Below are 24,194 nucleotides of genomic sequence, written 5' to 3'. Positions count from 1 at the left end.
ATGAAGGTCCCAAAGAAAGTTAGACGGTTATTCCTAGTTGTATCTACCCATTTTAGTTTTTTAGCTACCTATTTATTTTATCCTATTTTATCTTTTTACTTATATAGGTTCTTATTAAATTATTTTATTTTGTGTTCACTCTGTAACGGTCTTTGAGCATTTAGAAAAGCACTATATACGTTTAATATATTATTACTATCATTATTATAACTCATATTAGAATGAATAAATGAATGAATAAATAAATAAATACTTTTTCTATCCTCATGTCAATTGATTCAGTTTACACTTTTGTCAAACCTTTGTCTTCCCAGATGGCAAAACAGGTTAAGCTAATTGGAGCCGTTAAGGGGTGAATGCGTGTGTTTGTTTGTGTGTGTGTTTGTATCTGTGTGTGTGTGTGTGTGTGTGTGTGTGTGTGTGTGTGTGTGTGTGTGTGTGTGTGTGTGTGTGTGTGTGTGTGTTTGTCTGTGTGTGTGTGTGTGTGTGTGTGTTTGTTTGTGTGTGTGTGTGTGTGTGTGTGTGTTTGTCTGTGTGTGTGTGTGTGTTTGTCTGTGTGTGTGTGTGTGTTTGTTTGTGTGTGTGTTTGTGTGTGTATTATTGTATCTGTGTGTTTGTGTGTGTGCGTGCGTGCGTGCGTGCGTGCGTGTGTGTGTGTGTGCGTGTATGTGTGTGTGTGTGTGTGTGTGTGTGTGTGTGTGTGTGTGTGTGCATGCGTGCTTGGTGTATGCCTGTGTGCGTGCTTAGTGTGCAAGTGTGTATTTGCATGCGTGCGTGCCTGTTGGGGTGTTTTTTGGTGTGTGTGTGTGTGTGGGTGCATGCGTAAGCAGGTTAAACATTCCATATTTTGGATAGTATTCTGGATTTGTATATCTGCATTATAAAAAACATAGTTTGTAATTGAGTAAGTAATGGGTTTTTGCTACACAACTCAGAACTGTCATCTACTGCACACCACCAGATACACTTCATTGTGATCGCTCATGAGCACGACAAGGCCTTTAGTCATCCTGTATACATAATTAATTCCCTTCTTGTTTCATTGTCTTCTGAATTGAAGAGTAAACTAATATGCTGGACTTTGGAGCAGCCTTGCGGTTGCTGTCTTCTCCTATGGAGATGAGGAGTGGTATCATGCAGCAATGGTCGCGGTTATGCTGAGTCATCATAATCTCAAACATTTGTATTCCGCTTCCGTCAGTTTCCCTCCTGAGTAAAAATGGCAAACTGCTAAATGCCATGCATCTCCTGACATGGCAGGGGCCGGGCCCTGCTTGCCAAGTGCTCGTTCCCAGCGATAATGCAAACACAAGCAAGGGACCCTTTCTGAAAAGTGTGCATTCTTCCAGTTGTATCCCCTCTTTTTCGATTTGGACAAGGTCATTTTAGAGAAATTAGAAATTGTTTACTTTGAAAATGGTAAATAAAATAAATAAATAATGAAATCATTAATCACTAACTAATCCTCTTTCCTTTAATTGATAAGGCCATTGCCTTGATGTTACAACCAATACACTTAACAATACAGATGTGTGTTTTTATATTGTTAAGGTCACCCAGTCTGAAGTTTAATAAATAATCAATAAGCTAATTTAGACAAAAGCAATGTAACAATACAGGATTTACGTTACATTTTTTATTTTCTATCTACATATTAGATATTAAAAAAATGTACGTTGTAATTGTCAATTGTTACGTTTTGTGTCTTTTAAACATAGGGTTATTAAATACATTGCAAGATTTTGGAACTCAAGCAAAAAACAAAAACTTTGTGAGTGCAAAAAGAGGCTATGTGTTAACAATATAGCTTTCATAAGTGTTTATATTTGATAAAGTGCCAAACCAACTACGCTATCGACCTATTGGTCAAAGGCACTTCTATCGAATAGAATCAAATAAATACAATCAATTCGATTGATTGCCCAAAAAATATGTTGACGTTTTTAATTGAGGACACAACAACAAAAAGCTGAAAATGTGGTAAAAATGGCTAAAAATATAGCATAGTTTAAGTAGATAGATACAAAAAAGAAGCAGGGTATGCCTATACTAGTATATCAGTATGATTTACACTCGGTGTAGGACTTCTAAAAGAGACCAAGAAATATAGGGCTTGCTCCTTAGCCCTAGACAGAACATAAATAAACCCAAGGCTTTATTGAAAGAGTTGGAGTTTACGAATGGTTGATCGATGTTAGGAACTTTCAATGACCGGACACTAGCATTGCGAGTTAAATGGTTAAAACTCATAAATAACAGATTGCAATATTTAATTCTTATCCCAGGTCACTACAGAAAAAGAATGTGATCTAAAGTGGATAACAATTTAAAGTAGCATGTAAGACATTCTGATAAACTCCAAAGGCCTGGCGAAAAGTGGTCTTCATCCTCCCAAGCTGTCGCGGTTGCTCTGGGAATCCTTGTCTGGCAATTCCTATTAAACTCACAGTAATTACTACGGTTAGAGTGTCACTCTCCCTGCAGCATTACACAGTATAATAGCCTGGGTCGTTGTGTGCATCGGTTAAAGAGTTCCAGTGAGAAATCCCAGTGTGTATTTTCTTACGTGCTGTATATGAAGTCAATTGTATTGCCATGTGTTATATTATTCGGCCATTGATGGGCGTCCTATGCAGGATGTCTGGGCTCCAGCAGGCAGTGGTCCTGGCCAGGAATCCCAGGCAAAGGCGATTCATGGATGGGTTGGCTGAGAAGAGGGAAAGATGAACAGCTGGATGGAGGTGCTGCAGATGGATGGATGGCGGAATTGATGGGTGAATGTGTGCGACCCTGTGATGAATGAGACTAAGTACGATTATATTAGATTCATTTGTGTTTTTTATGTATGCATCGCTGTGGATTTCCTAGTTTGGCGGTAAATTAGAAGCAGGGAGGATAATTTTGTTGAGTTATGTGTACAATGCATCCTACAGTGGAACCAACTGAATTATGAATATAACCTAACTAGCTCAGTCCTGTACTGCGTGTTTTACACTGAGGTGATTCATAATTTAAACACTAATAGATGCCCCCATTCCCGTATGTGCCCGGCCTGCATGTTAGCTCTTCACCCGCTGAGTTGTTAGACAACAAAACCTAACGTGCTAAATCCTTAGTTTAACTTCTTGGGGATTAAACTGGATTTATAAAAGAATCAGCAGATTTCATTTCTCTCTGACCCTCCTCTCTCTCTCTTTCTCTCTCTCTCTCTCTCTCTCTCTCTCTCTCTCTCTCTCTCTCTCTCTCTCTCTCTCTCTCTCTCTCTCTCTCTCTCTCTATATATATATATGTGTCATGGCCCCTGCGTTAAGTGATGAACGCGTGCTGGATGGCCTTGTCACACTGTGACGACCATGCCTACTCTCCCTTCCTCCTTCTCTCTCTGCCTCTCTCTGTTCTCAGACTATCGTTATAAGCCACGATAGTAATCTGAGTTCAGGCCAGCCAAGGATCTATCACTGGAGGGGGCGGTTAGGCCACAGGAGACGTGGGGCAGGAATCGACAGAGGACTGAGGAAAGGATTGCGGAGGTGGGGAGGTGTAGGGAGGGAGGGGAAGGAAAGGAGGGGGGATGAATGGATGAAGAAAGGATGGGAGGTGGGAGGGGGTAGGGAGAGAGGGAGGGAAAGGAGGGGGGATGAATGGATGAAGAAAGGATCGGAGGTGTGAGGGGGGAGGGAGAGAGGGAGGGAGGGTGGGTGGGAGGGAGGGAAAGGAGGGGGATGAATGGATGAGGAAAGGGTCGGAGGTGTGAGGGGGGAGGGAGAGAGGGAGGGAGGGAGGGAAGTGAAGGGGGGATGAATGGTTGAAGAAAGGATGGGAGGTGGGAGGGTGGAGGGAGAGAGGGAGGGAAAGGAGGGGGATGAATGGATGAAGAAAGGGTCGGAGGTGAGACAGAGGGGGAAAGGAAGGGAGGGAAAGGAGGGGGGTTTAATGGATGAAGAAAGGCTCGGAGGTGGGAGGGAGGGGGGGAGGGAGGGAGGGAAGGAACGGAGGGGGGTTGAATGGATTAAGAAAGGGTCAGAGGTGGGAGGAAGGGAGGGAAGGAAAGGAGGGGGGATGAATGGATGAAGGAAGGACCCACCCTCACTCCCTCCTCCCATCCTTCCTTCATCCCTTCATAAGTGTGTGTGGGAGGGAGGGGGGATTTACAGATGAAGGCAGGATGCAAGGCATGGGCGAAGGAAGGTTGGAAAGAGGTAGCGATACACAGAAGTAGTGGACCAGGGTGCCGTCTGAGGAGGGGTAAACCCGTTGATGAAGCAACAGAGTGACATCGTCAGAGTGACCTCGACATGCAGAGGCAGGGCCCCGCTAACACGTTGACCTCTAGCAGGCCCTCACTGCACAACTTACAGAAGGCTTTGGCTGGTGGATGTGCGCGGGTTGGCCTCAGAGTCTGTGATTACACGCTGGTACTTGTCTTCCTTTGACCTGTTTCTGGAGAATAAGCAGATCAATAATTAACAATGTGTTTTTCCCCTTTGCCTCAACACCCCCCTCTATCCACATAGATGTGGGTCAGAGAACAAACCCTACAACAAAATGGTTTGTAATAATCAGTGGAGAGCAACAGAACTCACCACTTTGAGTGAACATAAATCAAACACTATTAATACCAATATTGTTCCATGTGTAAACAGGTTTCAGCGGTAAAGCGCAAGAAAACAGATGAACCTCAGTGGGTCATCGCTCCATTTGATCACTGCTAATGAGCCAACTCTTAAAGTGCTTCTGCCGTGGGGATGCCTTCAGAGCGTATAGCGGATCCAGCCGGCCCTCGGAAAACACATGCGTACGCAGAAGCCATACGTACGCAGAAGCCCTGTTCATGTTAAATGAGAAGATGGATTTCCCCTCTTTAGGATCCACAGCAGAGGCAATAAGAGGCAGTCTGAGTGTGGAAGGAGGTAAAGCTAAGCTTTGATCAATAATACTGTCAGTCTCTGTCAGTCTCTGTCAGTCTCTGTCAGTCTCTGTCAGTCTCTGTCAGTCTCTGTCAGTCTCTGTCAGTCTCTGTCAGTCTCTGTCAGTGAAATTAAGGCCCGTCGCCGGCAGCATCGCTGAAGTACCAGGAGGTCATGAACACACCCTCGTCGCATTGCCCAAACAATATGAATTAAGACTTTTATGATCATTATTATTATTATGGTCGTTTTTATTCTGTTCATAATGGAGCTCAGACAACCAGTGATGACATCAAGTTCTTCTTCACATCAGGAGCATCTCTCCACGTGGCTCCTTCCTCTACGCTGAGATCCACCGCACTTCATTACTCCACCACGCTCCCTAATCTGCCGCCTCCTGCAGCTCCCTTGGCTCAGGCTGGGGAAATCTCCCAGCATTCTCTGTTCTCACTCTCTCTCTCTTTCACACTCTTTTCCCTCTCACTCTCCACTCGTTCCTTCTCACTCAGTCTCTCTCAATTTCCTCTTTCTTGACCTCCACTTTCTCTCCCTCTCTCTCAGTCTCTCTCACCCTCCACTTGCCTCTTTCTTACTCTCTCTCTCACTCTCTTCCCTTTCACTCTCCTCTGCTGCTTCCTCCACTCTCTCTCTTTCACTCTCTCTCTCACACTTCACACACTCTCTCTCTCAGTTCTCTCTCGTACTCTTCCATCTCACTCTCCACTATCTCTCTCTCTCTCTCTTTCCTTCTCTCTCTGTCTCTCTGTCTCTCTCTCTCTCTCTCTCTCTCTCTCTCTCTCTCTCTCTCTCTCTCTCTCTCTCTCTCTCTCTCTCTCTCTCTCTCTCTGTCTCTCATGCTCCAGTTTCCTCTTTATCAGTCTCCACGCTCTCGCTCACTCTTCTCTGCTCCCCCACCATTCTCTCTCTCGTTCTCTTTCCCAATCTACGCTCCCTCTCCCTCTTCTCTCTCCCTCTTGTCCTCTCCATCTTTCTCTCTCTTTCTCAGGCATGGCTTACTACAGTTGTCTGCAGCAGCATGTACGTATGTATAGTATAGGTACTGTGGGAGAGAAGGGGGGGATGGGGTGTACTGCAGGGTTATAAATCACCCTCTGCGATCCTCCTCCCCCGGTGTGCATGAAGCACATAAAGACATCCCACCAGCCTGCTCACGCACGGGGACACCCCGCGCCGCTGAGCCCCGCCCCTTTACTCCCTCAGCCCTGGCTGCTTCCCCGACCAGCCCCCAACTTGCCCCCTACTAGCTCTCTCACTCTCTATTTTCTCCCTCACTGGACATGCCTGCTTCGTATTGACTGAACTAGTGCAGCGCCTTGAGGAAACGGGTTGATTGCTTGGCCTCCGGTATTGCTGCTTTCAGCTTCCTCGAAATACTAATCATCCAAATACCTTAAAACTCAACCGCTTAAAGCACTGACGAAAAGATGGAAGGACAGAGAGTACGTTTACATGCACCGCTCAATCCGATTACAGCCATAGTTTGCCTATTGCCTAACTTATATATGCATGATTAATGCGACTATGTATCTAAACACAGACTCCTTCCATTTTTGTTGCATGATGTTCAACTTAATAGCAAACTTGACATGATCAACTGGCTGCATTCATTGCTAACATCTAGCTACCGTGGACCGGGCTATTTCCCGGAGGCAATATCCAGGACCAAAAGCATTCATTGCAAATGTTTCATCACTGAGGCTTGAAATGTTTAAGTTTAATGTTACCATGTTTAATGTGTAACATCTCCAATCTCTCTACTTCATCTGTGCTGAATTCATTGTAGCGAATGACAGGTTAATGTGTAGTGTCTTTATGAAAGGTATCATTACCGTCATAGGAACTGAGTTGCCTAATGTTATTCTGGAAGCTTTTTCCTTATTTCCTTGCTGAATCCTATTTACGGGATAATGAGTTTTTCAAATTTCCTTCCCAGGTCAAACCATACCCCCATATTTACATTTAATTGATGCTTCAGCACTCAGTTAATTGATCACCCATTCGGTTTGAGCTATTCTTCTTCTTGGCTTCATGATTCTCCATCTTCTACATCCAAACCACCTATTCTTAGCTTGAATTGCTTCTTCTTCTCTTGGTACTTCTTGTGTTTTCTGTTGTGTGGATCTCTGTGCGTGCATGTGTGGCGTGCTTGCACTTCTCTTACCTCTCTCTTATACCCTAAGGGCCCTTTTTCTCAACAGCAGTTTTAAGGCATCTCATTGCGGTACAATTCAACTTAAAGTCCCTCTCTCTCTCTCTCTCTCTCTCTCTCTCTCTCTCTCTCTCTCTCTCTCCCTCTCTCCCTCAGCATCACAAAGTACTCCACTTCTTTCACACAGAGTCCTCAGTGCCTTTGCCTGAAGAGGGAGGTGAGCCATGCGCTGGACAACAAACACATATACACAAATGCTCCGAGCAAACACGAGAAAGGGCATAGGTGTGTGTGCGCACATGCTCTCTCGCTCTCTCTCATTCGCACACACGCACGCACATGCAGACACACACACACACACACACACACACACACAAACACACATGTACAGATGCAAGGACAAACCGTAGGAGACAGGAGGTCTGGGTTGTGAAGTGAGAGAAGAGGAGTAGAGTAGAGGAGGGAAGGGGTGGGGGTCGTTCACAAGGGAAGAATATTCACAGTACGTTTGGGCTGTCTCTCTCTCTCTCATCCCCTGGCTCTCTTCCTCTCTCTCTCCTCCTCTCTCGACCCACCTCTCTCTACCATCCTCTCTCCTCCTCTTAGTCTCATTCCCTCCCTCTCGCTCTCTGTCTCTCTCTGTGCCTCTCTCACTCTCCCCTCTCACACACACACACACACACACACACACACACACATGCGCACACACATACACATGCAAACACAAGTACACACACAGAGACCCCCTCTTAGGCGGGAGCAGATAGAACGCAGCGGCGAGCCAGAGAAGCTCGCTGGCAGGAGAGCGAGAGCGAGAGAGGGGACGAGCGCGGGAGAGTGAGAAAGCAATAGAGAGCAAGGCAGAGAGAGGGAGGGAGAGAGAGAGAGAGAGAGACGGTGGCAGCAGAGTGATCGTATTGAACAAAGCCAGCAATAAAGAGCCGGTCGGCGAGGCAGTGACAGCGGAGCGCAGCAGCAGTGGTGACTGGGAGATGCCTGCCTGTGAGCCCGCCTGCTACTCCTGCTGTGGAGCGTTGAAGGTAAGCTCCGCCATCCATGCATGACACACACACAAACACGCACACATTCACACAATGGAGTTTGCGGAAGACATGAGCCACCAAACCAGAGGAAAAGACGCACCGACGGAGAGACAAATGGATGGATGAAGGAGGGGAAGGAGAGGGAGAGGAAGAGAGGAGTGAAATTGGAGGAATGGAGGATGGGACGTCATTGTGTGTGTGAAATTACAAAGAGGACGGCATGTATTGCTGGTGTGCGTTCGGCTGTTTGTCGGGGGTTTATCTGCGAGCAACGCAGTGTTGTGCATCCCCCCCCTTCTGCCGCCGCACACATACCGGAGACCCCCTCCCATCTGGAGCATCTCAGAGTGTTATGGGAGCATAAACTATGGGCTTGTGTAGTGAGGGATAGCAAGCAATACAGAGAGAGCGACAGAAAGAGAGAGAGAGAGAGAGAGAGAGAGAGAGAGAGAGAGAGAGAGAGAGCAATAAAGATAGGTAAACAACCAAGGCAGCGGGATGGAAGCAAAGCTCTCTCTTTCACAAGTGAGTGAGAGCAAGAGAATGAGAGTGAGAAAGAGTGATGGAAGGAGAGTGAGTGATAGGGGGGCAGGGAAGACAGAGTGAAAGAGACAATGTGAGGGCAAGTGCGATAGAGTGATACAGCGAGAGAGCAAGGGAGAGAGCGACATAACACAACAGAGAGATTTTAGAAGGCATGAAAATAAATCATGCCAGAGGAATCAGGTGGGAGACTGCGCTGGTTGATATCACTCGTCCCCTGCCTGGTCCTTCATTGGACCAGGGGAGCGATGTCACTGCAGAGAAACATCCTCTCCATGCGTTCCTTTGCCCTAGTGCGGGGGGCAGGGCCATTACAGGAGCAATGTTGGCTCCTGATGCAAAGCCTTTACAACAAACTGCTGTAACCCTCCTTCTGATGTTTTTGTTACTTGCACAGCTACTTGCTTATTTGCTTCTGTGTGTACGTAGGAGATAATGATGGTGATGATAATGATGGTGGAGATGATGATGATGGTGAAAATTAAGCTTGGGGTTTATAACCTGGCAATGCAGGACTTTACGGGCATGCGGTGAGCAAATGTCTGTAGTTGTACATACGTACACAGAGGTGTGTGCCCATGTGTCTATGTATCCGAGTGTACTTGAGGTGTTTACTACGCGTGTTGATGTGCGTGTGCGTGTGTTTGTGTGTGTGAGCTCTGCGGCCATATGGGCTCTGTGTGTGCATGTGTGTACGTGCACAGGAGCACACTGTGTACAAAACGGTATTGTGTTGACTACTACAAGAGTCACTACAGATTGTTTTCTGCTTTCTGCTTACGTACCATTTCCACAGGAAAGATGGGATCAGGGGGGCAGAGAGAGAGAGAGTGAGAGAGAGAGAGAGAGAGAGAGAGAGAGAGCAAGAGAGGACAGAGAGAGAGTAGAAAGAGAGAGATATAGAGAGATGACAGAGAGGGAGTAGAGAAAGAGAGAGAGAGAGAGAGAGAGAGAGAGAGAGAGAGAGAGAGAGCAAGAGAGGACAGAGAGAGAGTAGAAAGAGAGAGAGAGAGAGAGAGAGAGAGAGAGAGAGAGAGAGAGAGAGAGAGAGAGAGAGAGAACGGGGAGGGAGGTTGAATCGCAAACCCTGTCAGCCTCCAGCCCTTTTCTTGTTACTCAAATGTTTTTGGGCGCTTTGCTGTGAAACACCGGGAGCGGAATCCTTCCTATTGACTCTGCCGGAGCGCACACCGTACGCTCGGCTTCAGAAGAAGCTTTTGGGGGCTTATTGTTTGGCCTTGTATTCATCCGGTGAGCACCAACCCGAACATCACCCTCCCGGCGCCACCGTTCGCCGCCGCTGCCGTCGGTTCTGCCCGAGTGCTCTACGCAGTCACCGCGAGCGGTGTGTCGCCGTGAAACTACGATGCTGACGCAACGTTTGTGTGTGTTTCTGGCCCAGAAACCCCTTCTCCATCGCCGGCCCTGGTCCCTCAATGGTTCACCTGTCAATGAGGCTCGTCCCGGTGTGCAACACTCGCATTGCCTCCTCCATCATTCATTGTACATCCATCTCATTTGGCACAATGGGAAGGAAGAAGGTTGGGGATCGGGGGATGGGGACATGGGGTTGGGACTGGGGGATGGGGGTTGCTAGGACAAGCAAGTGAGGCAGTGTGCAGTAGACAATACCTTGGCTAGACATTTAGAAAGGTACCAGCAAAACCCTAGTGCCGTGCGGCAGTGGCTCGCTGTAAACGTTTTACACATTTGAAACGGTCCAACAGCGGCTACAAGAAGGTTATTATCTAACCAACCTTCAGGCTACGTGTGCCACTTTAGACTGAAATGGGCAGAGATGGGTGGGGGGGTTGGTGGCAGGGTGATGTAGGGTGATGTAACTGCTTCTGATGTATGCATCCTTTGACCTTATTAAGAGCACAATCAGTGTTAGCTGTGACTCCCAGTGTGGCTTCAGGTCTCCCTGAGATTGAGCCATGCCTCCACATCTCACGACACTTTGTGGGCTGGTGGGGGTGGTTGGGGTGGTGGGGGTGGAGGTGGTGGTGGAGATGGGGAGACGGTGGCGGTGGTTTGATGTTGGTGTGTGGTGGTATAATGATGGTGGTGGTGATGAGCTGTGAATTCTGGTGGTGGTGGTGGGGGTGATGGTGTAGGGCTGGTGTTGGGGGAGTGGCAGTGGTCTTTGTAGTGGTTATGATGGTGATGATGGTGGTGCTGAGGTGTTGTGGTGATGGTGGTTGTAGTGGTTGTTATGGTGGTGGTGGTGGTGGTGGTGGTGGTGATGGTGGTGGTGGTGGTGGTGGTGGTGGTGGTGGTGGTGGTGGTTGTAGTGGTTGTTATGGTGGTGGTGGTAGTGGTGGTGGTGATGGTGGTGGTGGTGGTGGTGGTGGTGGTGGTGGTGGTGGTGGTGGTTGTAGCGGTTGTTTTGGTGGTGGTGGTGGTGGTGGTGGTGGTGGTGGTGGTGGTGGTGGTGGTGGTGGTGGTGGTGGTGGTGGTGGTGGTGGTGGTGATGGTGGTGGTGGTGGTGGTGGTGGTGGTGGTGGTGGTGGTGGTTGTAGCGGTTGTTTTGGTGGTGGTGGTGGTGGTGGTGGTGGTGGTGGTGGTGGTGGTGGTGGTGGTGGTGGTGGTGGTGGTGGTGGTGGTGGTGGTGGTGGTGGTGATGGTGGTGGTGGTGGTGGTGATAGCCCTGGCTAACCCTCAGTAGCATCAACGGAACCATCGAAATGAGATTACACATTGAATTATTAATTGCCGGTTTTCATTTAGAGAAGAGTTTCCATCTCTCGGGGATGACAGAAAGAAGAGGTCTATTGTTGGAGCGTGGTCAACCACTAACCTCGATCGCTGCAGCACATTGGTGTCGAGAGTTTGGCCGACCATGAAGAATTCAGTGCCTACAATTATATGTGAATGACTGTGTGTTAAATTCAACTATTTTACACAGGTGTGAAGGGTACCTTTTTAAGTAATTCGCCCTCTTCTTTGTTGTTCACTGCAGAAAAACGAGCTGCCATGTTTGATTGTATTTGGGACGGTTCATTTTGAATTATTAACACTACCAGAGTGTTTTATGAGCACTGTATAAATTGATCCATCCGCAATCATTTTCCTTAAGTTGTTTGTGCTGTTGTTGTTGTTATTGTTGTTGTTGTTGTTTTTAGGACCTTGGCCTCGAATGGAAGTCTACTCTGTCCACAGGATCCTCTCCACACACAATTTAGGATTTATTGGCTGTGTGTGTGTGTGTGTGTGGGGGGGGGTAATGTATGCGTGAGTGAATGCGTGTGTGTGTGTGTGTGTTTGCACGTGTGTGTGTTTTACTATATGGGCTCTACATCAACCTTGAACTGCATGTCTTTTTGGAGGCGGGAGAAACAAACACAACACACACACAACACACACACACACACACACACACACAACACAAAGTGGGAAAACCACAGACAGATGAATCGATCCTGGAACCCCTCCAACACACTACCCGGAAACTCACAAATTCACCACAATGGAAACCCTTTTCAACAGTATCACAATAAACACTGGTGTGGTAATTCTATCCAGATACGATGAAATAACGTGTCATGACATGAGTTACCTCGTCAGCAATAGAACGTGGCTCTGTTTAGGGCATCATAAATCTGTGGTCATTTACAAATTCAAGACTTTGTGTTTACGGTATTTTAACACTGTCCACGTCATTTATGGAGCTCATTTATGGCGATCAGCAGGTTTGGAGAACATGCAATCCACGCTTGTGTGTAATTCATCTGCCGATACTGTCGCAGCAACATTATGGCAGCACGAACAAACCTCAACGATGCCTTCATGCTAACTGTTGGATAAACACTAACCAGCACCTTTTTCCTTCACATCCACCCCCACCATGGAGTGTGGACAAACACAGATAGACATGGGCACGCAAATATAGCCTAAACATAAAACCAAAAAACTAAAACAATTATTTAAGGCCTCCAGTACGGCTGAGAGACAGCACATGCATGCTAACTGGCTAGCTAGCTAGTTTGTTGTATTTTTTTTAACTCAGGCTGATTTAAATACAAATATAAAAATTTACTTTTAGTTCAACTATTTCACTTGAACTCTACTTTCTACTGTTGTGGTGATGCGCTCATTCATTAGGTCTTATTGAGTCTTGTATTCAGACGGGATGTGGACTAATGAATGTTTCTGAGCAAGGGACTAATGGGATTACAGTAATCAAATTACCCAAACAAGTAGATGTAGTTTGTTACAGTTCGTCTATAACATGAACTAGATTAATTGGTTGGTTAACGATTTGGTCAACGGTCGATCAATGACCAAGAAAATTGAGATTAATATAATTATCGTATTTTTTAACCATGTTAGCATACATAAATAAATATATTATATGTTGTATGACCCCTACTGAAATGATAAAGCATGACAAGGCATATTTCACTTCAAGGTTTGTGAAGGAGAGCCCGGCTGTAATGTAAGTGAATGTATGTGGCCGTGGTCTGCAGTGTCATTGCTGGGTTATATGGGATGACATTGAAACCATTACAGTGACAGCCACAGGCGTTGCCAATTGGGATGCACCGTTCCTTCATGTGAATTAATTTGAATATGTGAATATGCCGACGGGGTGTAGTCCTTGCACAGGTTATTAGGTAGTAGTCAGACGCATTGATGTGTGTAGTAGTGCTGTCCTGACTGATAAGCATTCATGTCATGGTAGTCTGAGAGAGATTGTGGCCTGGGGATACATCCCATTCCGTTGCAGATGCACTGGCGAGTCAATGCAACATCTACAAAACACATATAACATCTATAATAATCATCACGTCGCTAAGCATTTTCAATTGATGTACAATTTCATGTGGATTTGAAATAGGATTTCTTGCGGCTCAACCCTGATGGCTCCACCATAAAAAATAAACTGCAAGCGTTGCAAGACGTGTGAAATTGTGTAGGGAATAAACCGCACACACTGACATATGATGTGTACACAGCGACGGCGCAGAAGCTCTCCTGCAGAGAACAGCGGAGACGCGCTGGTGGAAACGCGGCACGCATATAAAGCAAAGCTAGCGGTGCAAGCCTTGCCAGAGAGTGCCGTTAATCAGTACTACAGCAGCGTTAGGACACGGCCACCGACACGGGATTTCTGCTGCATCCGTGAAGCATGTGATTCCCAGAACACCTCAGGGAAGCACACACAGACACACACACACACACATGCACACACACGCACACACACACACACACCCACACACACCTCCTCCTGCAATTGTTATGCTGATTTAACAGCAGAGACAGCGATTCATATGGTTATGTGTATGGACATATGTGTAAATGGCCCGCAGGTGTGTTGAGCCTAGAAAGCAAGCATATGTGGATTATTTTCCCTGTTGACATTATTCACTCAAATTAGTTTTTATTGCCATGTTATTGTGCCACATCACAAGCCCCGATGCCGTCCTCACACATGTATCCGGAGTGGATATGAATATAGAACGGTATGTTTGTGAGTTAACTGTGGTTTCACCGGCTCGGAGAACTGAGCAGGGAAGAAAAACCTCATTGTTTTCAATCACTCCACTGGGTTTCAAACCAACAACCTCATTTATGAAGGGGTTGTTTTATTTCCTAGGTCGCAGGAACCTTGAATGAGGTCGGGTGCTGGTGCTGATAACAGGAAAGAGGAATTGCTCGTAAGGTACAGCCAGAGGAACATGACCGCAGGTCCGGCACCTTAATGGGGCCACTTTCATCTTGGGCTCCTGCCTGCTCTCTCTCTCTCTCTCTCTCTCTCTCTCTCTCTCTCTCTCTCTCTCTCTCTCTCTCTCTCTCTCTCTCTCTCTCTCTCTCTCTCGCCTCAGGACCACTGCCTCTTCTCCCCCATCTGAAGCCCAGCCCTACAGTCTGCTCACCTTGCTTTTCCTCTCGGTCCAACTCCACACTGTGATGCTTTCCTTTCCCCGTTCCGGCCCACATGGCAGGGGGATTCACGTCGGATGCTCATCTTGGGTCCTTGTGTTGTTGGACCACATCCAACGACACAAGAACCTCTCCATTGAATTGGGCACTTCATGGTTTTAGCACACCTAATGGATAAGGAAGGTATATTGCTTTGTTGCGTTAGAAAGTCGATTAATTTTGTTTCTCTCTAAATATGTACGTGACTATCTCTCATTATTCCTTTATATTATTGTGCGCACTCATTCAATTACACACACGCACACACACACACACACACACACACACACACACACACACACACACACACACACACACACACACACACACACACACACACACACACACACACACACACAACCAAACACCCTATGGGATTTCCCTTTGATGATAAAAACAAAACGGTTAAAAGGTAAGCAGTGCAATTATGTTAATACTTGTACCTTGATACATATACCGTGTTTCTGCACAGTACAAAATAAAAAACTGCCAAACCTACGTAGGATAACGAAAAGGATCCCGATGATTACAACCATCTTCTGGGATGTTGTCACTAAGTTAAAGTCCTATGTAAGCGCTCTTAAAGTGCAATCATGTCTCATTATTCCCTTGGTCAGACACTCGTGTTTATGGCGGAGGCGCCGGGTGTCATCCAGTAAATAGTCTGTCCGAGCCGAGGCCAGGGTGCGTGCGGGTGCCGGTGCCGGAGGCGGCAAGTGGCGGGGAAATAGAATGCTAATCTATGAAAACGCCACTCGAGGTCAGGGCTGCTCGTTACCTCGAGCCTCCACTCAGCCTCGTCTCCGCCACTCCAGACCTCCTCACGAGCCGTCCATCTTCCCCTTCTCAAAGACGCTCGCCGCGAGTGAGCCGGCGGAGGACAATCAGCGACGGCGGAGTTTCTGGCCGGAGAGTCGTAAATCACGGCGGAGTGGCTGACGGAGACATGCTGGGAATGAACAAAAAAGCGCTGCGTTGAGGAGTCTGCTCTCTCCGCTCCGGCTCCGCTACCCAGCCTCAACACTTACTTGCCAACTAGAGTCTGCCAGCACTCCACTCCACTGCGCTCTTGTCTCTCTGTCTCTTGGCTGTAAATTGTTTTCCGATGCATCTCTCTCCCTCTTTCCATCTTTAATTTGACCCCCCGGACCCGCTGATTAGGAGGAAGTTTGGCCGTTTGGCTTCCACATGGAGAAGGAACTAATGTGATCTATGTCCATGGAGTGTTGACTATATGAATTATGAATTATTCTGTTTTGGTCGCTATACAACAAGCCTCTACTTAGTGTAGTGGTCCGTTTGTGTGTGTGTGTGTGTGTGTGTGTGTGTGTGTGTGTGTGTGTGTGTGTGTGTGTGTGTGTGTGTGTGTGTGTGTGTGTGTGTGTGTGTGTGTGTGTGTGTGTGCGCGCGTGCGCGTGTGTTTGTGTGTAATTGAATGAGTGCGCACAATAATATAAAGGAATAATGAGAGATAGTCACGTACATATTTAGAGAGAAACAAAATTAATCGACTTTCCAACGCAACAAAGCAATATACCTTCCTTATCCATTAGGTGTGCTAAAACCATGAAGTGCCCAATTCAATGGAGAGGTTCTTGTGTCGTTGGATGTGGTCCAACAACACAAGGACCCAAGATGAGCATCCGACGTGAATCCCCCTGCCATGTGGGCCGGAACGGGGAAAGGAAAGCATCACATGTGTGTGTGTGTGTGTGTGCGTGCGTGCGTGCGTGTGTGCGTGCGTGTGTGTGCGCACGCGCGCGTGCGTGTGTGTGTGTGTGTGAAACTGTTTTCCTTGGCTATATAGCTCGAGCAACTTGGCTGTTAAGAAAGTGAGATCAGTGAGATGCATATGTGAGAGGGAGAAGGGGGAGCGAGAGATTAAGAGAGAGAAGGAGAATAGAGAGAGAGAGAGAGAGAGAGAGAGAGAGAGAGAGAGAGAGAGAGAGAGAGAGAGAGAAAGAGTGTGTGAGAGAGAGAGAGAGAGAGAGAGAGAGAGAGAGAGAGAGAGAGAGAGAGAGAGATGAAGGTCGAGCCATTACAAAAATAGCAACTCAAACGTGAGTCTGAGCCTCTTTGGGAAGCAATGTCACTCCAGAGGGAAGGTAATCCATGTGCGGAAAGAGACAATGGGATACACGAACAGCTACCCATCGGATACAGTCGTGTCGGAGGGAGATAGTAGAGTGTTTGGGTTTGGTGTGTGTGTCTGTGTGTGTCTGTGTGCGTGTGCGTGTGCGTTTGCATGTGTGTGTGTGTGTGTTTGTTTGTGTGTGCGTGCATGCGTGAGTGGGTGCGTGCGTGTGTGTGCGTGTATGTCTGTGTGTTTGTGTGTATGTGTGTGTGTTTGTGTGTGTGTGTGTGTGTGTGTGTGTGTGTGTGTGTGTGTGTGTGTGTGTGTGTGTGTGTGTGTGTGTGTGTGTGTGTGTGTGTGTGTGTTTTTGTGTGTGTGTGTGTGTGTGTGTGTGTGTGTGTGTGTGTGTGTGTGTGTGTGTGTGTGTGTGTGTGTGTGTGTGTGTGTGTGTGTGTGTGTGTGTATTTGAGGGCCTGGAGCCAAACCGGCTGGATACATCTTTAGCCATTTGCCCCGACCGACCTCAGAGTGTCATAGGCAGCGATAGGGACGAGGCCTCCATGTTATTCGGTGCACAATCTCGGCCTGGCGTTGGGACACAATGGTGACACGGAGAAAGAACGTTCTACAACAGAGAACGTCCCACACAAGCCTTGTGATACAAGCCTGATCCTCAGTGCGTAAGGATGAATGCTAGAGAGGAATCGTTCACTCTTTACGACTTCTTTACTTCACTTGGACATCTGGGATATTATTGCCGCTTCCACCCTGTCCCGGCAGTTTTGATGACACCACAGAAACACAATGTTCAAGAGAAAATGAAAAACAAAATGGAAGCCATACACAACCTTCAGAGTCCATGGATGAGTGACTGCTAATTGGTGAGGTTGTGTTGTAAACCAGGGGCTGGTGCAGAGGTTTTTTAGCTATTTCTATGTTTTTTATGACTCACAGATGTGATCCATCATGTTTCACAGCAAACCATAAGAAGCAGACAAATTAAGCGCCAAGGCTAATTCAGCGTGAACGTGATTTGTCTTGATATTATGTTGAAGCATGACTCTGTTACATAATTCATTATCAAAGATAAGGTGTTTGCAGCCCCAAGAGTTATTTCTTATCTGAAATCTATATATCTGGCAGCAGTTAGATAAAGTATGGTGGAAAGATAGGATGCTTGTTTTGTACTCTTGTAAACATTTTTCCTGAAGGAATTACTTTTCACCCCAGGTTAAAGAGAGGTTAAAGAGGGTGAATGAGTATGAGTTACGTAACAGTGTCAATCCGACGATCCGAAGAAGGAATAATATGTATTATGTGACTGTTTATTTGACATTTTCCGGAACAAAGGAAGTATAGCTTAATGTCTTGCTCAGCTATTTTGTTATGTCGAACATTAATACTTCATATTCGTACTGTAAAAAAATCAACATCAACTTCTAAATCTGACATTAATCCCAGAACAATTATGTCAATGGTCCAACTTTTCTGTGATTTCTGTACAGGAACTGAGCTGATAATGGTCTTGTTTATGCAATCGATATTGTTGCATACTTTATTATTTCACACGCATATGAGGCAGTGCTCGTGTTCTATTAGAAAACGGCAAGCCTGCTGGTTCCCCTTTAAGGAAGGTTACATGTGATAGCTGGTCTTATTGGTTGGATTCTCCGGGCTTTTTTCCACGGCGCCGGCCATGGCATTGGAGCTGTAATTAGTATTGATACAACACTTCATGGCCTGGCTCCCAGTCGACACACCTTTCAAAATCTGAGCTCCTGCGGCCAACATACTTTAGTTTTTTGGGAAATTGACAAATAAAGAAAAAAGGATGTAGCAACAGAGAAGGACTGCGGCCTCACCTGTCTTCTGAGGCTGCAGTGGGAGAACATTTTGTCCCCGAAACTGCCATTGCTGTTGAAATAGATAACAGCCTTTATTTATGGGGAGTTGTTGTTTTTTTCAAACGTAAGCTCCATATGGACTGTGTGCAGTTGTGAGTCTTATGACGCGTTGCATCAGTAAACAGGATGACTGTTATTATCTGACGATCGAGGGAGAAAGACTTGATCGGGGGGTGGTGTGGTGCACTGTTTACAGAACCAATCTCATGCATCCTGATCTACTGGAAAGCCGGCCGGGGCAGCCACGATAGTATCAAACATGTTTCATACTTACGACTTCAAATCGGCCCCGATCAAATCCTGTAGTGTGAGGCGCTCAGCGATATTGTTATAGCCTATAAGAAGGCTGAGTACAAATGGCCTTTGAAAAAATAATCTGTAAAAGCCACACATAATAATCTAAATGTCAAACCATAAAATCGATATACCCAATGTCACTGAAATGGCCAAATAATAATAAAATGTCCTGAAATATGTTTCCCTGTTCTCGGTGGTAGCCCTACGTGCCATGTTTTTTTTATTAAATTAGTTAGGTGTCATGCTGTAAGTCCTGTTTTTGGAGAGTTTCTGACAAGAGTACATTAAGTGAAAACAATTTGCTCTACAGTAATTAAAAGCACTCAAGTATGAGCTCAGACGGTTCCCTGAGATCACTCACGTCCGACTCTCTATATAAGATCAGACAATGAACCTGGATTTATTGATTATAACTAGCAATGAGGTCCCTTAATGTTATTTAACATCCACGGTTTACGCACACGTCACGTTTGATTGTTAGGAGAGAGTTTCCGCTTTGAGAGCGAGCGATCAGGGCTGCTGGTGGGTGGGGCGGGTTGTGTGCAGCGCGCCGTTTGGTGCAGAGCTCCTCATCATTGCACTCCAAGCACAACGGGGACCCACTCGTTAGGATTTGGCTTTGCATCATTATATATGTGGTCTGCAGCGATTTAAAAAATGCTTCTTTTAATCTGTAGTCTGTCTTCAGGATCATTTTGCATTTTTCTGTCTTGTTTTGTTCTCTTTAAGGGCAACAGGCCCTTAAAGAGATCAGGGGGGGGGGGGGTGTGATCAGGGGGGGGGGGGGGGGTTAAGGGGGATAGGGGCTTACAAGCACACACCCTAAGCAAGCTGAGCATTCTGTCACTCGCCTCGGTTACAAGATAATCACTTGTTGCCCTCTTAAAGTGTCAAGATAAAACACTGCAGCCGGCATTTGTGCTCAGACACCTTGCGTTCGGGCCGGCCACAGCTGAAGAGCTGCTGCAATCAGACACCTTGCTTGAAATAGGGCCCACCCGATTCCAACATAGACTGCCCGTCGGGTGGCGTTGCTCAATGCACCAAGCTCCTCAAACCACTCCTAGAGCAACCTGGCAGCATCCTTAATGTATTCATGGATGTTCTCTGCTCTCTGCTTTTTCCGTGTGTCTCTGGAACAGCTTGGACTGCGCCCATGCTGTCTCTCTGTGTGCTTCTGCCAGTCTGTCTGTCTGTCCGTCTGTCCGCCTGCCAGTGCGCCCGCCTGTCTGCGGGCCGTTCCTTGTCTGGGATGCCGGTCACGTCGCGCTGCCCTTTGCTTTCGAGCGTCCGTGTCAACAACCCGGTGGTCCTGAGCGGCTCCTGCCCCTCTGACGCGGTCCCGCCACTGATCTGAGTCCCGCGTTTGCATATTTCTATCTTCCCCCCCCTCCATTCTTCCCCAGCTTGTCCACGATCAAATAGAGTAATGTTTCAAGAGGGTTGACACAGGGAGAAAGGGAGAGAGAGAGAGAGAGAGAGAGAGAGAGAGAGAGAGAGAGAGAGAGAGAGAGAGAGAGAGAAAGAGAGGAGAGAGAGAGAGAGAGAGAGACAAAGAGAGAGAGACAAAGAGAGAGAGAGAGAGACAAAGAGAGAGAGAGAGAGACAAAGAGAGAGAGAGACAAAGAGAGAGAGAGAGAGAGAAAGGACATCGACATGACAGACAAGTGATCTGCTGGTGTCTCTGTTGAAGGTTACCATGATGTTCTCTCTCTCTCTCTCCTGTGTGTCCGTGTTCTTTTCCTTTCCCCCCCCCCCCCCCGTATTGAAAGTACATATCCCGAACATCATGGTGGTGGGGGCCATTCATTGTAAGTTTATTCCAGAACTTTTGAAACTCGTCGGGTATTTAGTGGTGCTGGATCGCTGCTAATATTAGGGCTTATCAGCCCCATCACGCCCCCGCCGAGAAACACATGGGAGGCTGTGATTAAATCCCACAATGTCGGCCATGGAGAATCTTCTTACTCTCAACGTTCCTCCACTTGCCTTCAAATTGGGCTTGGGCATAATTTATGTTATAAAATGCAACTTTCAATGCATTCATGTGGAAGCACACAGCGAGAGAGAGAGAGAGAGAGAGAGAGAGAGAGAGAGAGAGAGAGAGAGAGAGAGAGAGAGAGAGAGAGAGAGACAGACAGAGAGAGAGAGAGAGAGAGAGAGAGAGAGAGAGAGAGAGAGAGAGAGAGAGAGAGAGAGACAGAGAGAGAGAGAGAGAGAGAGAGAGAGAGAGAGAGAGAGACAGAGAGACAAGAGAGAGAGAGAGAGAGAGAGAGAGAGAGAGAGAGAGAGAGAGAGAGAGAGAGAGACAGAGAGAGAGAGAGAGAGAGAGAGAGAGAGAGAGACTCTTGATGTACCTTTGAACGCGAGTACGGCAGACACCCGGCACGCCAAACAGACGTTTCAGCACGGCTATGAATAACACCAGAGAAGAATGTTTCAACCTGTCTTCTTTAACATGTAATTACTACACTTTCCTAAACAAAGGAGAGGCAGACATGTAAGGTTGACTACTGAACACAACCATCCAATGTGGAGAAAATGTTCACGAATCCAAAGTTGTACTTTAACAGATAGTCTTTGAATATCTTTGTGTGTGTGTGTGTGTCCGGTGTGTGTGTGTGTGTGTGTGTGTGTGTGTGTGTGTGTGTGTGTGTGTGTGTGTGTGAACAGATAGTCTCTGAATGTGTGTGTGTGTGTGTGTGTGTGTGTGTGTGTGTGTGTGTGTGTGTGTGTGTGTGTGTGTGTGTGTTTTGTGCATGTGCGTGCTTGTGTGCGTGCTTGTGTGCGTGCGTGTGTGTATGCGTGTGCGTGTGTCTGGGTTCAACCCACACACCCGTGCATGGCCCTGACTTAACATGGGCCTCCTCCTCTGGGAATATGACAGAGTCAGAGGGGGCGCAGCTGAGACAGCTTGGTTCCACAGATGCATTAGAGCACACGGCACCGTCGGGTCATCCCACGTGAGGCTGGCGCACCGATCGCTTACATCACTGAAGCACAGACGGGACTATAACAGTTGTGTTGTAATTGTGAATAATTTGACCTGAAGAAAATAGTTCTGTGAGATTTTCTTTCCTTCTGGTTTGTATTGTACATACTTTGGTTTGTTGTTAAGATGAAAAAAAATATGCACGACACAAGGGACGCTTTTGGTTTAAAATTGTGGGGATGTTTCCATCAAAATGCTCTCGTTAACCCCCCCCCCCCCTTGTTATTTTCTGTGGTGTAGCATTTAGAGCGGATGGCTGAATATAGGCGTATTGATTCATTGACCGACTTAAGGCAGTCCACCGGCCCACGAGATATATCGTATTCTCTGCAGTTCTCAGCAACGTGTAAACAGGACATGCAGTCTAAGACGGTCAGGGGTTAACAGGGTCGATGGCTAAAAGGACTAGTGATAAAAGGCTTGGAAATTAAGCGCCTGGACTCAGTCATTGTAACCCTGGGAAAACAAATTCAATGTTCAATGAAGTCTTTACCTGCAGCTTAAAAAACGACTTGTTGATAAAAATGTTGATTGCTGGTTGATGATCGTAGTTTTTTGTTCGATGTGAACAGAATATTGGATACATAACAACGGAGATAAAGGTGATCTTTGGACATTAAGGTGTGGTTATATTCCTATTTCTTCCCCAAACAGGTGTTGAGCTGCAGCTGAGGATGGCAGGAGACTCCCGAGTCCTTATGGACCGCGATATGGAGATTGGAGTAACACCGGGACAGGTAAACCCCCTCCGCATCATCACATCATCATCTTCATAGGCAGGTGATGCACTTAAGCAGTGCATTAGTATAAATGATGGTGAGAATGAGAGAGAGATCGAGAGAACCAAGGGGGGGGGGTGTAACAGTAAAGTGAGCATTCCTGAGTGACTATGTTACGGTGCGGAAAGAGAGGCGGCGAGGTCAAGAAAAATGAATGTCAGCGGAGCAACTCGGTGGATTAGTTAGTCGACAAATATACTTAGGATGGGGAAAGATCGTGGAAGATGGCCCATAGATCCTTCTTTCCCTCCCTGGTAGGTATTCATCAGACCAACCCCAAGTAGATAAATGGATGCCGGGCCACACTCACTCTCGGAGACACTGGAGTGAGCTGTAAGAGAAGGGAATTGGGCCGGGCCGGGAGGGGGCATTTGTGAAGATGCTTATCTTTACAACTTCCAGTAATGGATGGTGGAATTGCAATGGTTATTTGTCCCGGTTCCCTGACTTGATTAGGTTCTTAGAGTGGTCAAGAAAGCTGAATAGTAGAAAGTGAAAAAAACACTCTGCTGCCCCACAGGAAGAGCTAATGAATGAGTTTATTGAGCATCACCCCCCAGGGAGTGTATTGACTGCAAGGGGGGGGGGGGGGTCAGTGATTGGCTTGCACTGTAGATGACAGCTTAATCTATCACACCAATAGCCACTTCTTTAACAACTCCACGTGGGAAATAGAAAAAAAAAAAGAATGCCGTTTTTTGGCAGTTTTTTATATTCTTGATTAATATAGCACAGAGTAACGGTTAACATTAATCTGTTCAAGAATATTTTTCATGTGAAAGTGGATGGATTTATTGGCCACTGCAGAATGAGGGTTTTGGGGTCTGGTTTAATGTGATGTCCCTCAGCTGGGCAGGGGCTATTGACCTGGTGCCGATGCCCTGTCACCAGGTGGCTAATTACTACACTGGTCAATGCACTCTTACTGTGGCCGGGTTCTCTCTATGAGATCATCTACAGAGAATAATAGTGTATATTTGATATGGTTTTGGTTTAAGAGACAGGACCACCATAAACGCATCCAGTGCCGCTAATGGACCAATGGAAAACTATCTTCAAGATCAGTGCTTGGTATCGTAGGATCACGTTTCCTCCTGAACAAAGAGATGCAACTTCCTCTACATAACTTCTTTATGTAGAGGAGGGAAAACGTTGTCGGACGGTGACAGGACACAGTGAGTGTTTGCACGTTAATCTGGAACGTGTACACACTCGTTTCTCTGGAGACGCCGCAGAACCGCAGGTGTCCGATTAGCACCTTGAGATTCAGAAGGCTCAAAAGGCTTTTCTCTCCTGCTTCAACACAAGCCTGCTTTCCAATTAACAACTCAGGACTCAGACATGTGGTGCCAGCATGTCCTTGGTCTCTTTGAAAAAAATGGCCCTCAAAATGCGTGTGCGTGTGTGTGTGTGTGTGTGTGTGTGTGTGTGTGTGTTTATCCTGCATTGTGTCCTCTGTCTGCCTCTGTTCATGTCTGCATGCATGCAAATATGCATGTGTATTTCAGTATTTTTCCAATCGATCAAAGACAATCTGCGTATGCCAGCCCTGCCATCGTT

General features: G+C 46.7%; 1 protein-coding gene and 1 long non-coding RNA gene across 3 annotated transcripts in view; one reads left to right on the top strand and one right to left on the bottom strand.

The window, feature by feature from the left end:
- Positions 1–1,576: 1,576 nt before the first annotated feature.
- On the bottom strand, positions 1,577–16,011 carry LOC132474681 (uncharacterized). The gene is made up of 3 exons (XR_009529702.1): positions 14,543–16,011; positions 4,357–4,440; positions 1,577–2,707 (listed from the first exon to the last, which is right to left on the bottom strand). It is a non-coding gene; the product is annotated as an uncharacterized LOC132474681 (long non-coding RNA).
- Positions 7,612–24,194, top strand: part of kcnj5 (potassium inwardly rectifying channel subfamily J member 5) — a 27,720-nt gene continuing 11,137 nt past the window's right edge. The window contains exons 1-2 of one of the 2 annotated variants that reach the window (XM_060075505.1): positions 7,612–8,117; positions 22,510–22,592. In XM_060075505.1, coding sequence (XP_059931488.1) covers positions 22,530–22,592 — 63 coding nt within the window. In that variant the 5' untranslated portion in view covers positions 7,612–8,117; positions 22,510–22,529. Of the gene's footprint in view, positions 8,118–16,496; positions 17,544–22,509; positions 22,593–24,194 lie in introns of those variants that run through there. The other variant, XM_060075506.1, reaches the window with a different exon arrangement.

This window comes from Gadus macrocephalus, chromosome 16, assembly GCF_031168955.1.
Source record: "Gadus macrocephalus chromosome 16, ASM3116895v1".
NCBI classification, from domain to species: domain Eukaryota; kingdom Metazoa; phylum Chordata; class Actinopteri; order Gadiformes; family Gadidae; genus Gadus; species Gadus macrocephalus.
The sequence above is the reverse complement of the archived record's forward strand: the minus strand, read 5'-3'. Positions and strand labels throughout refer to the sequence as shown.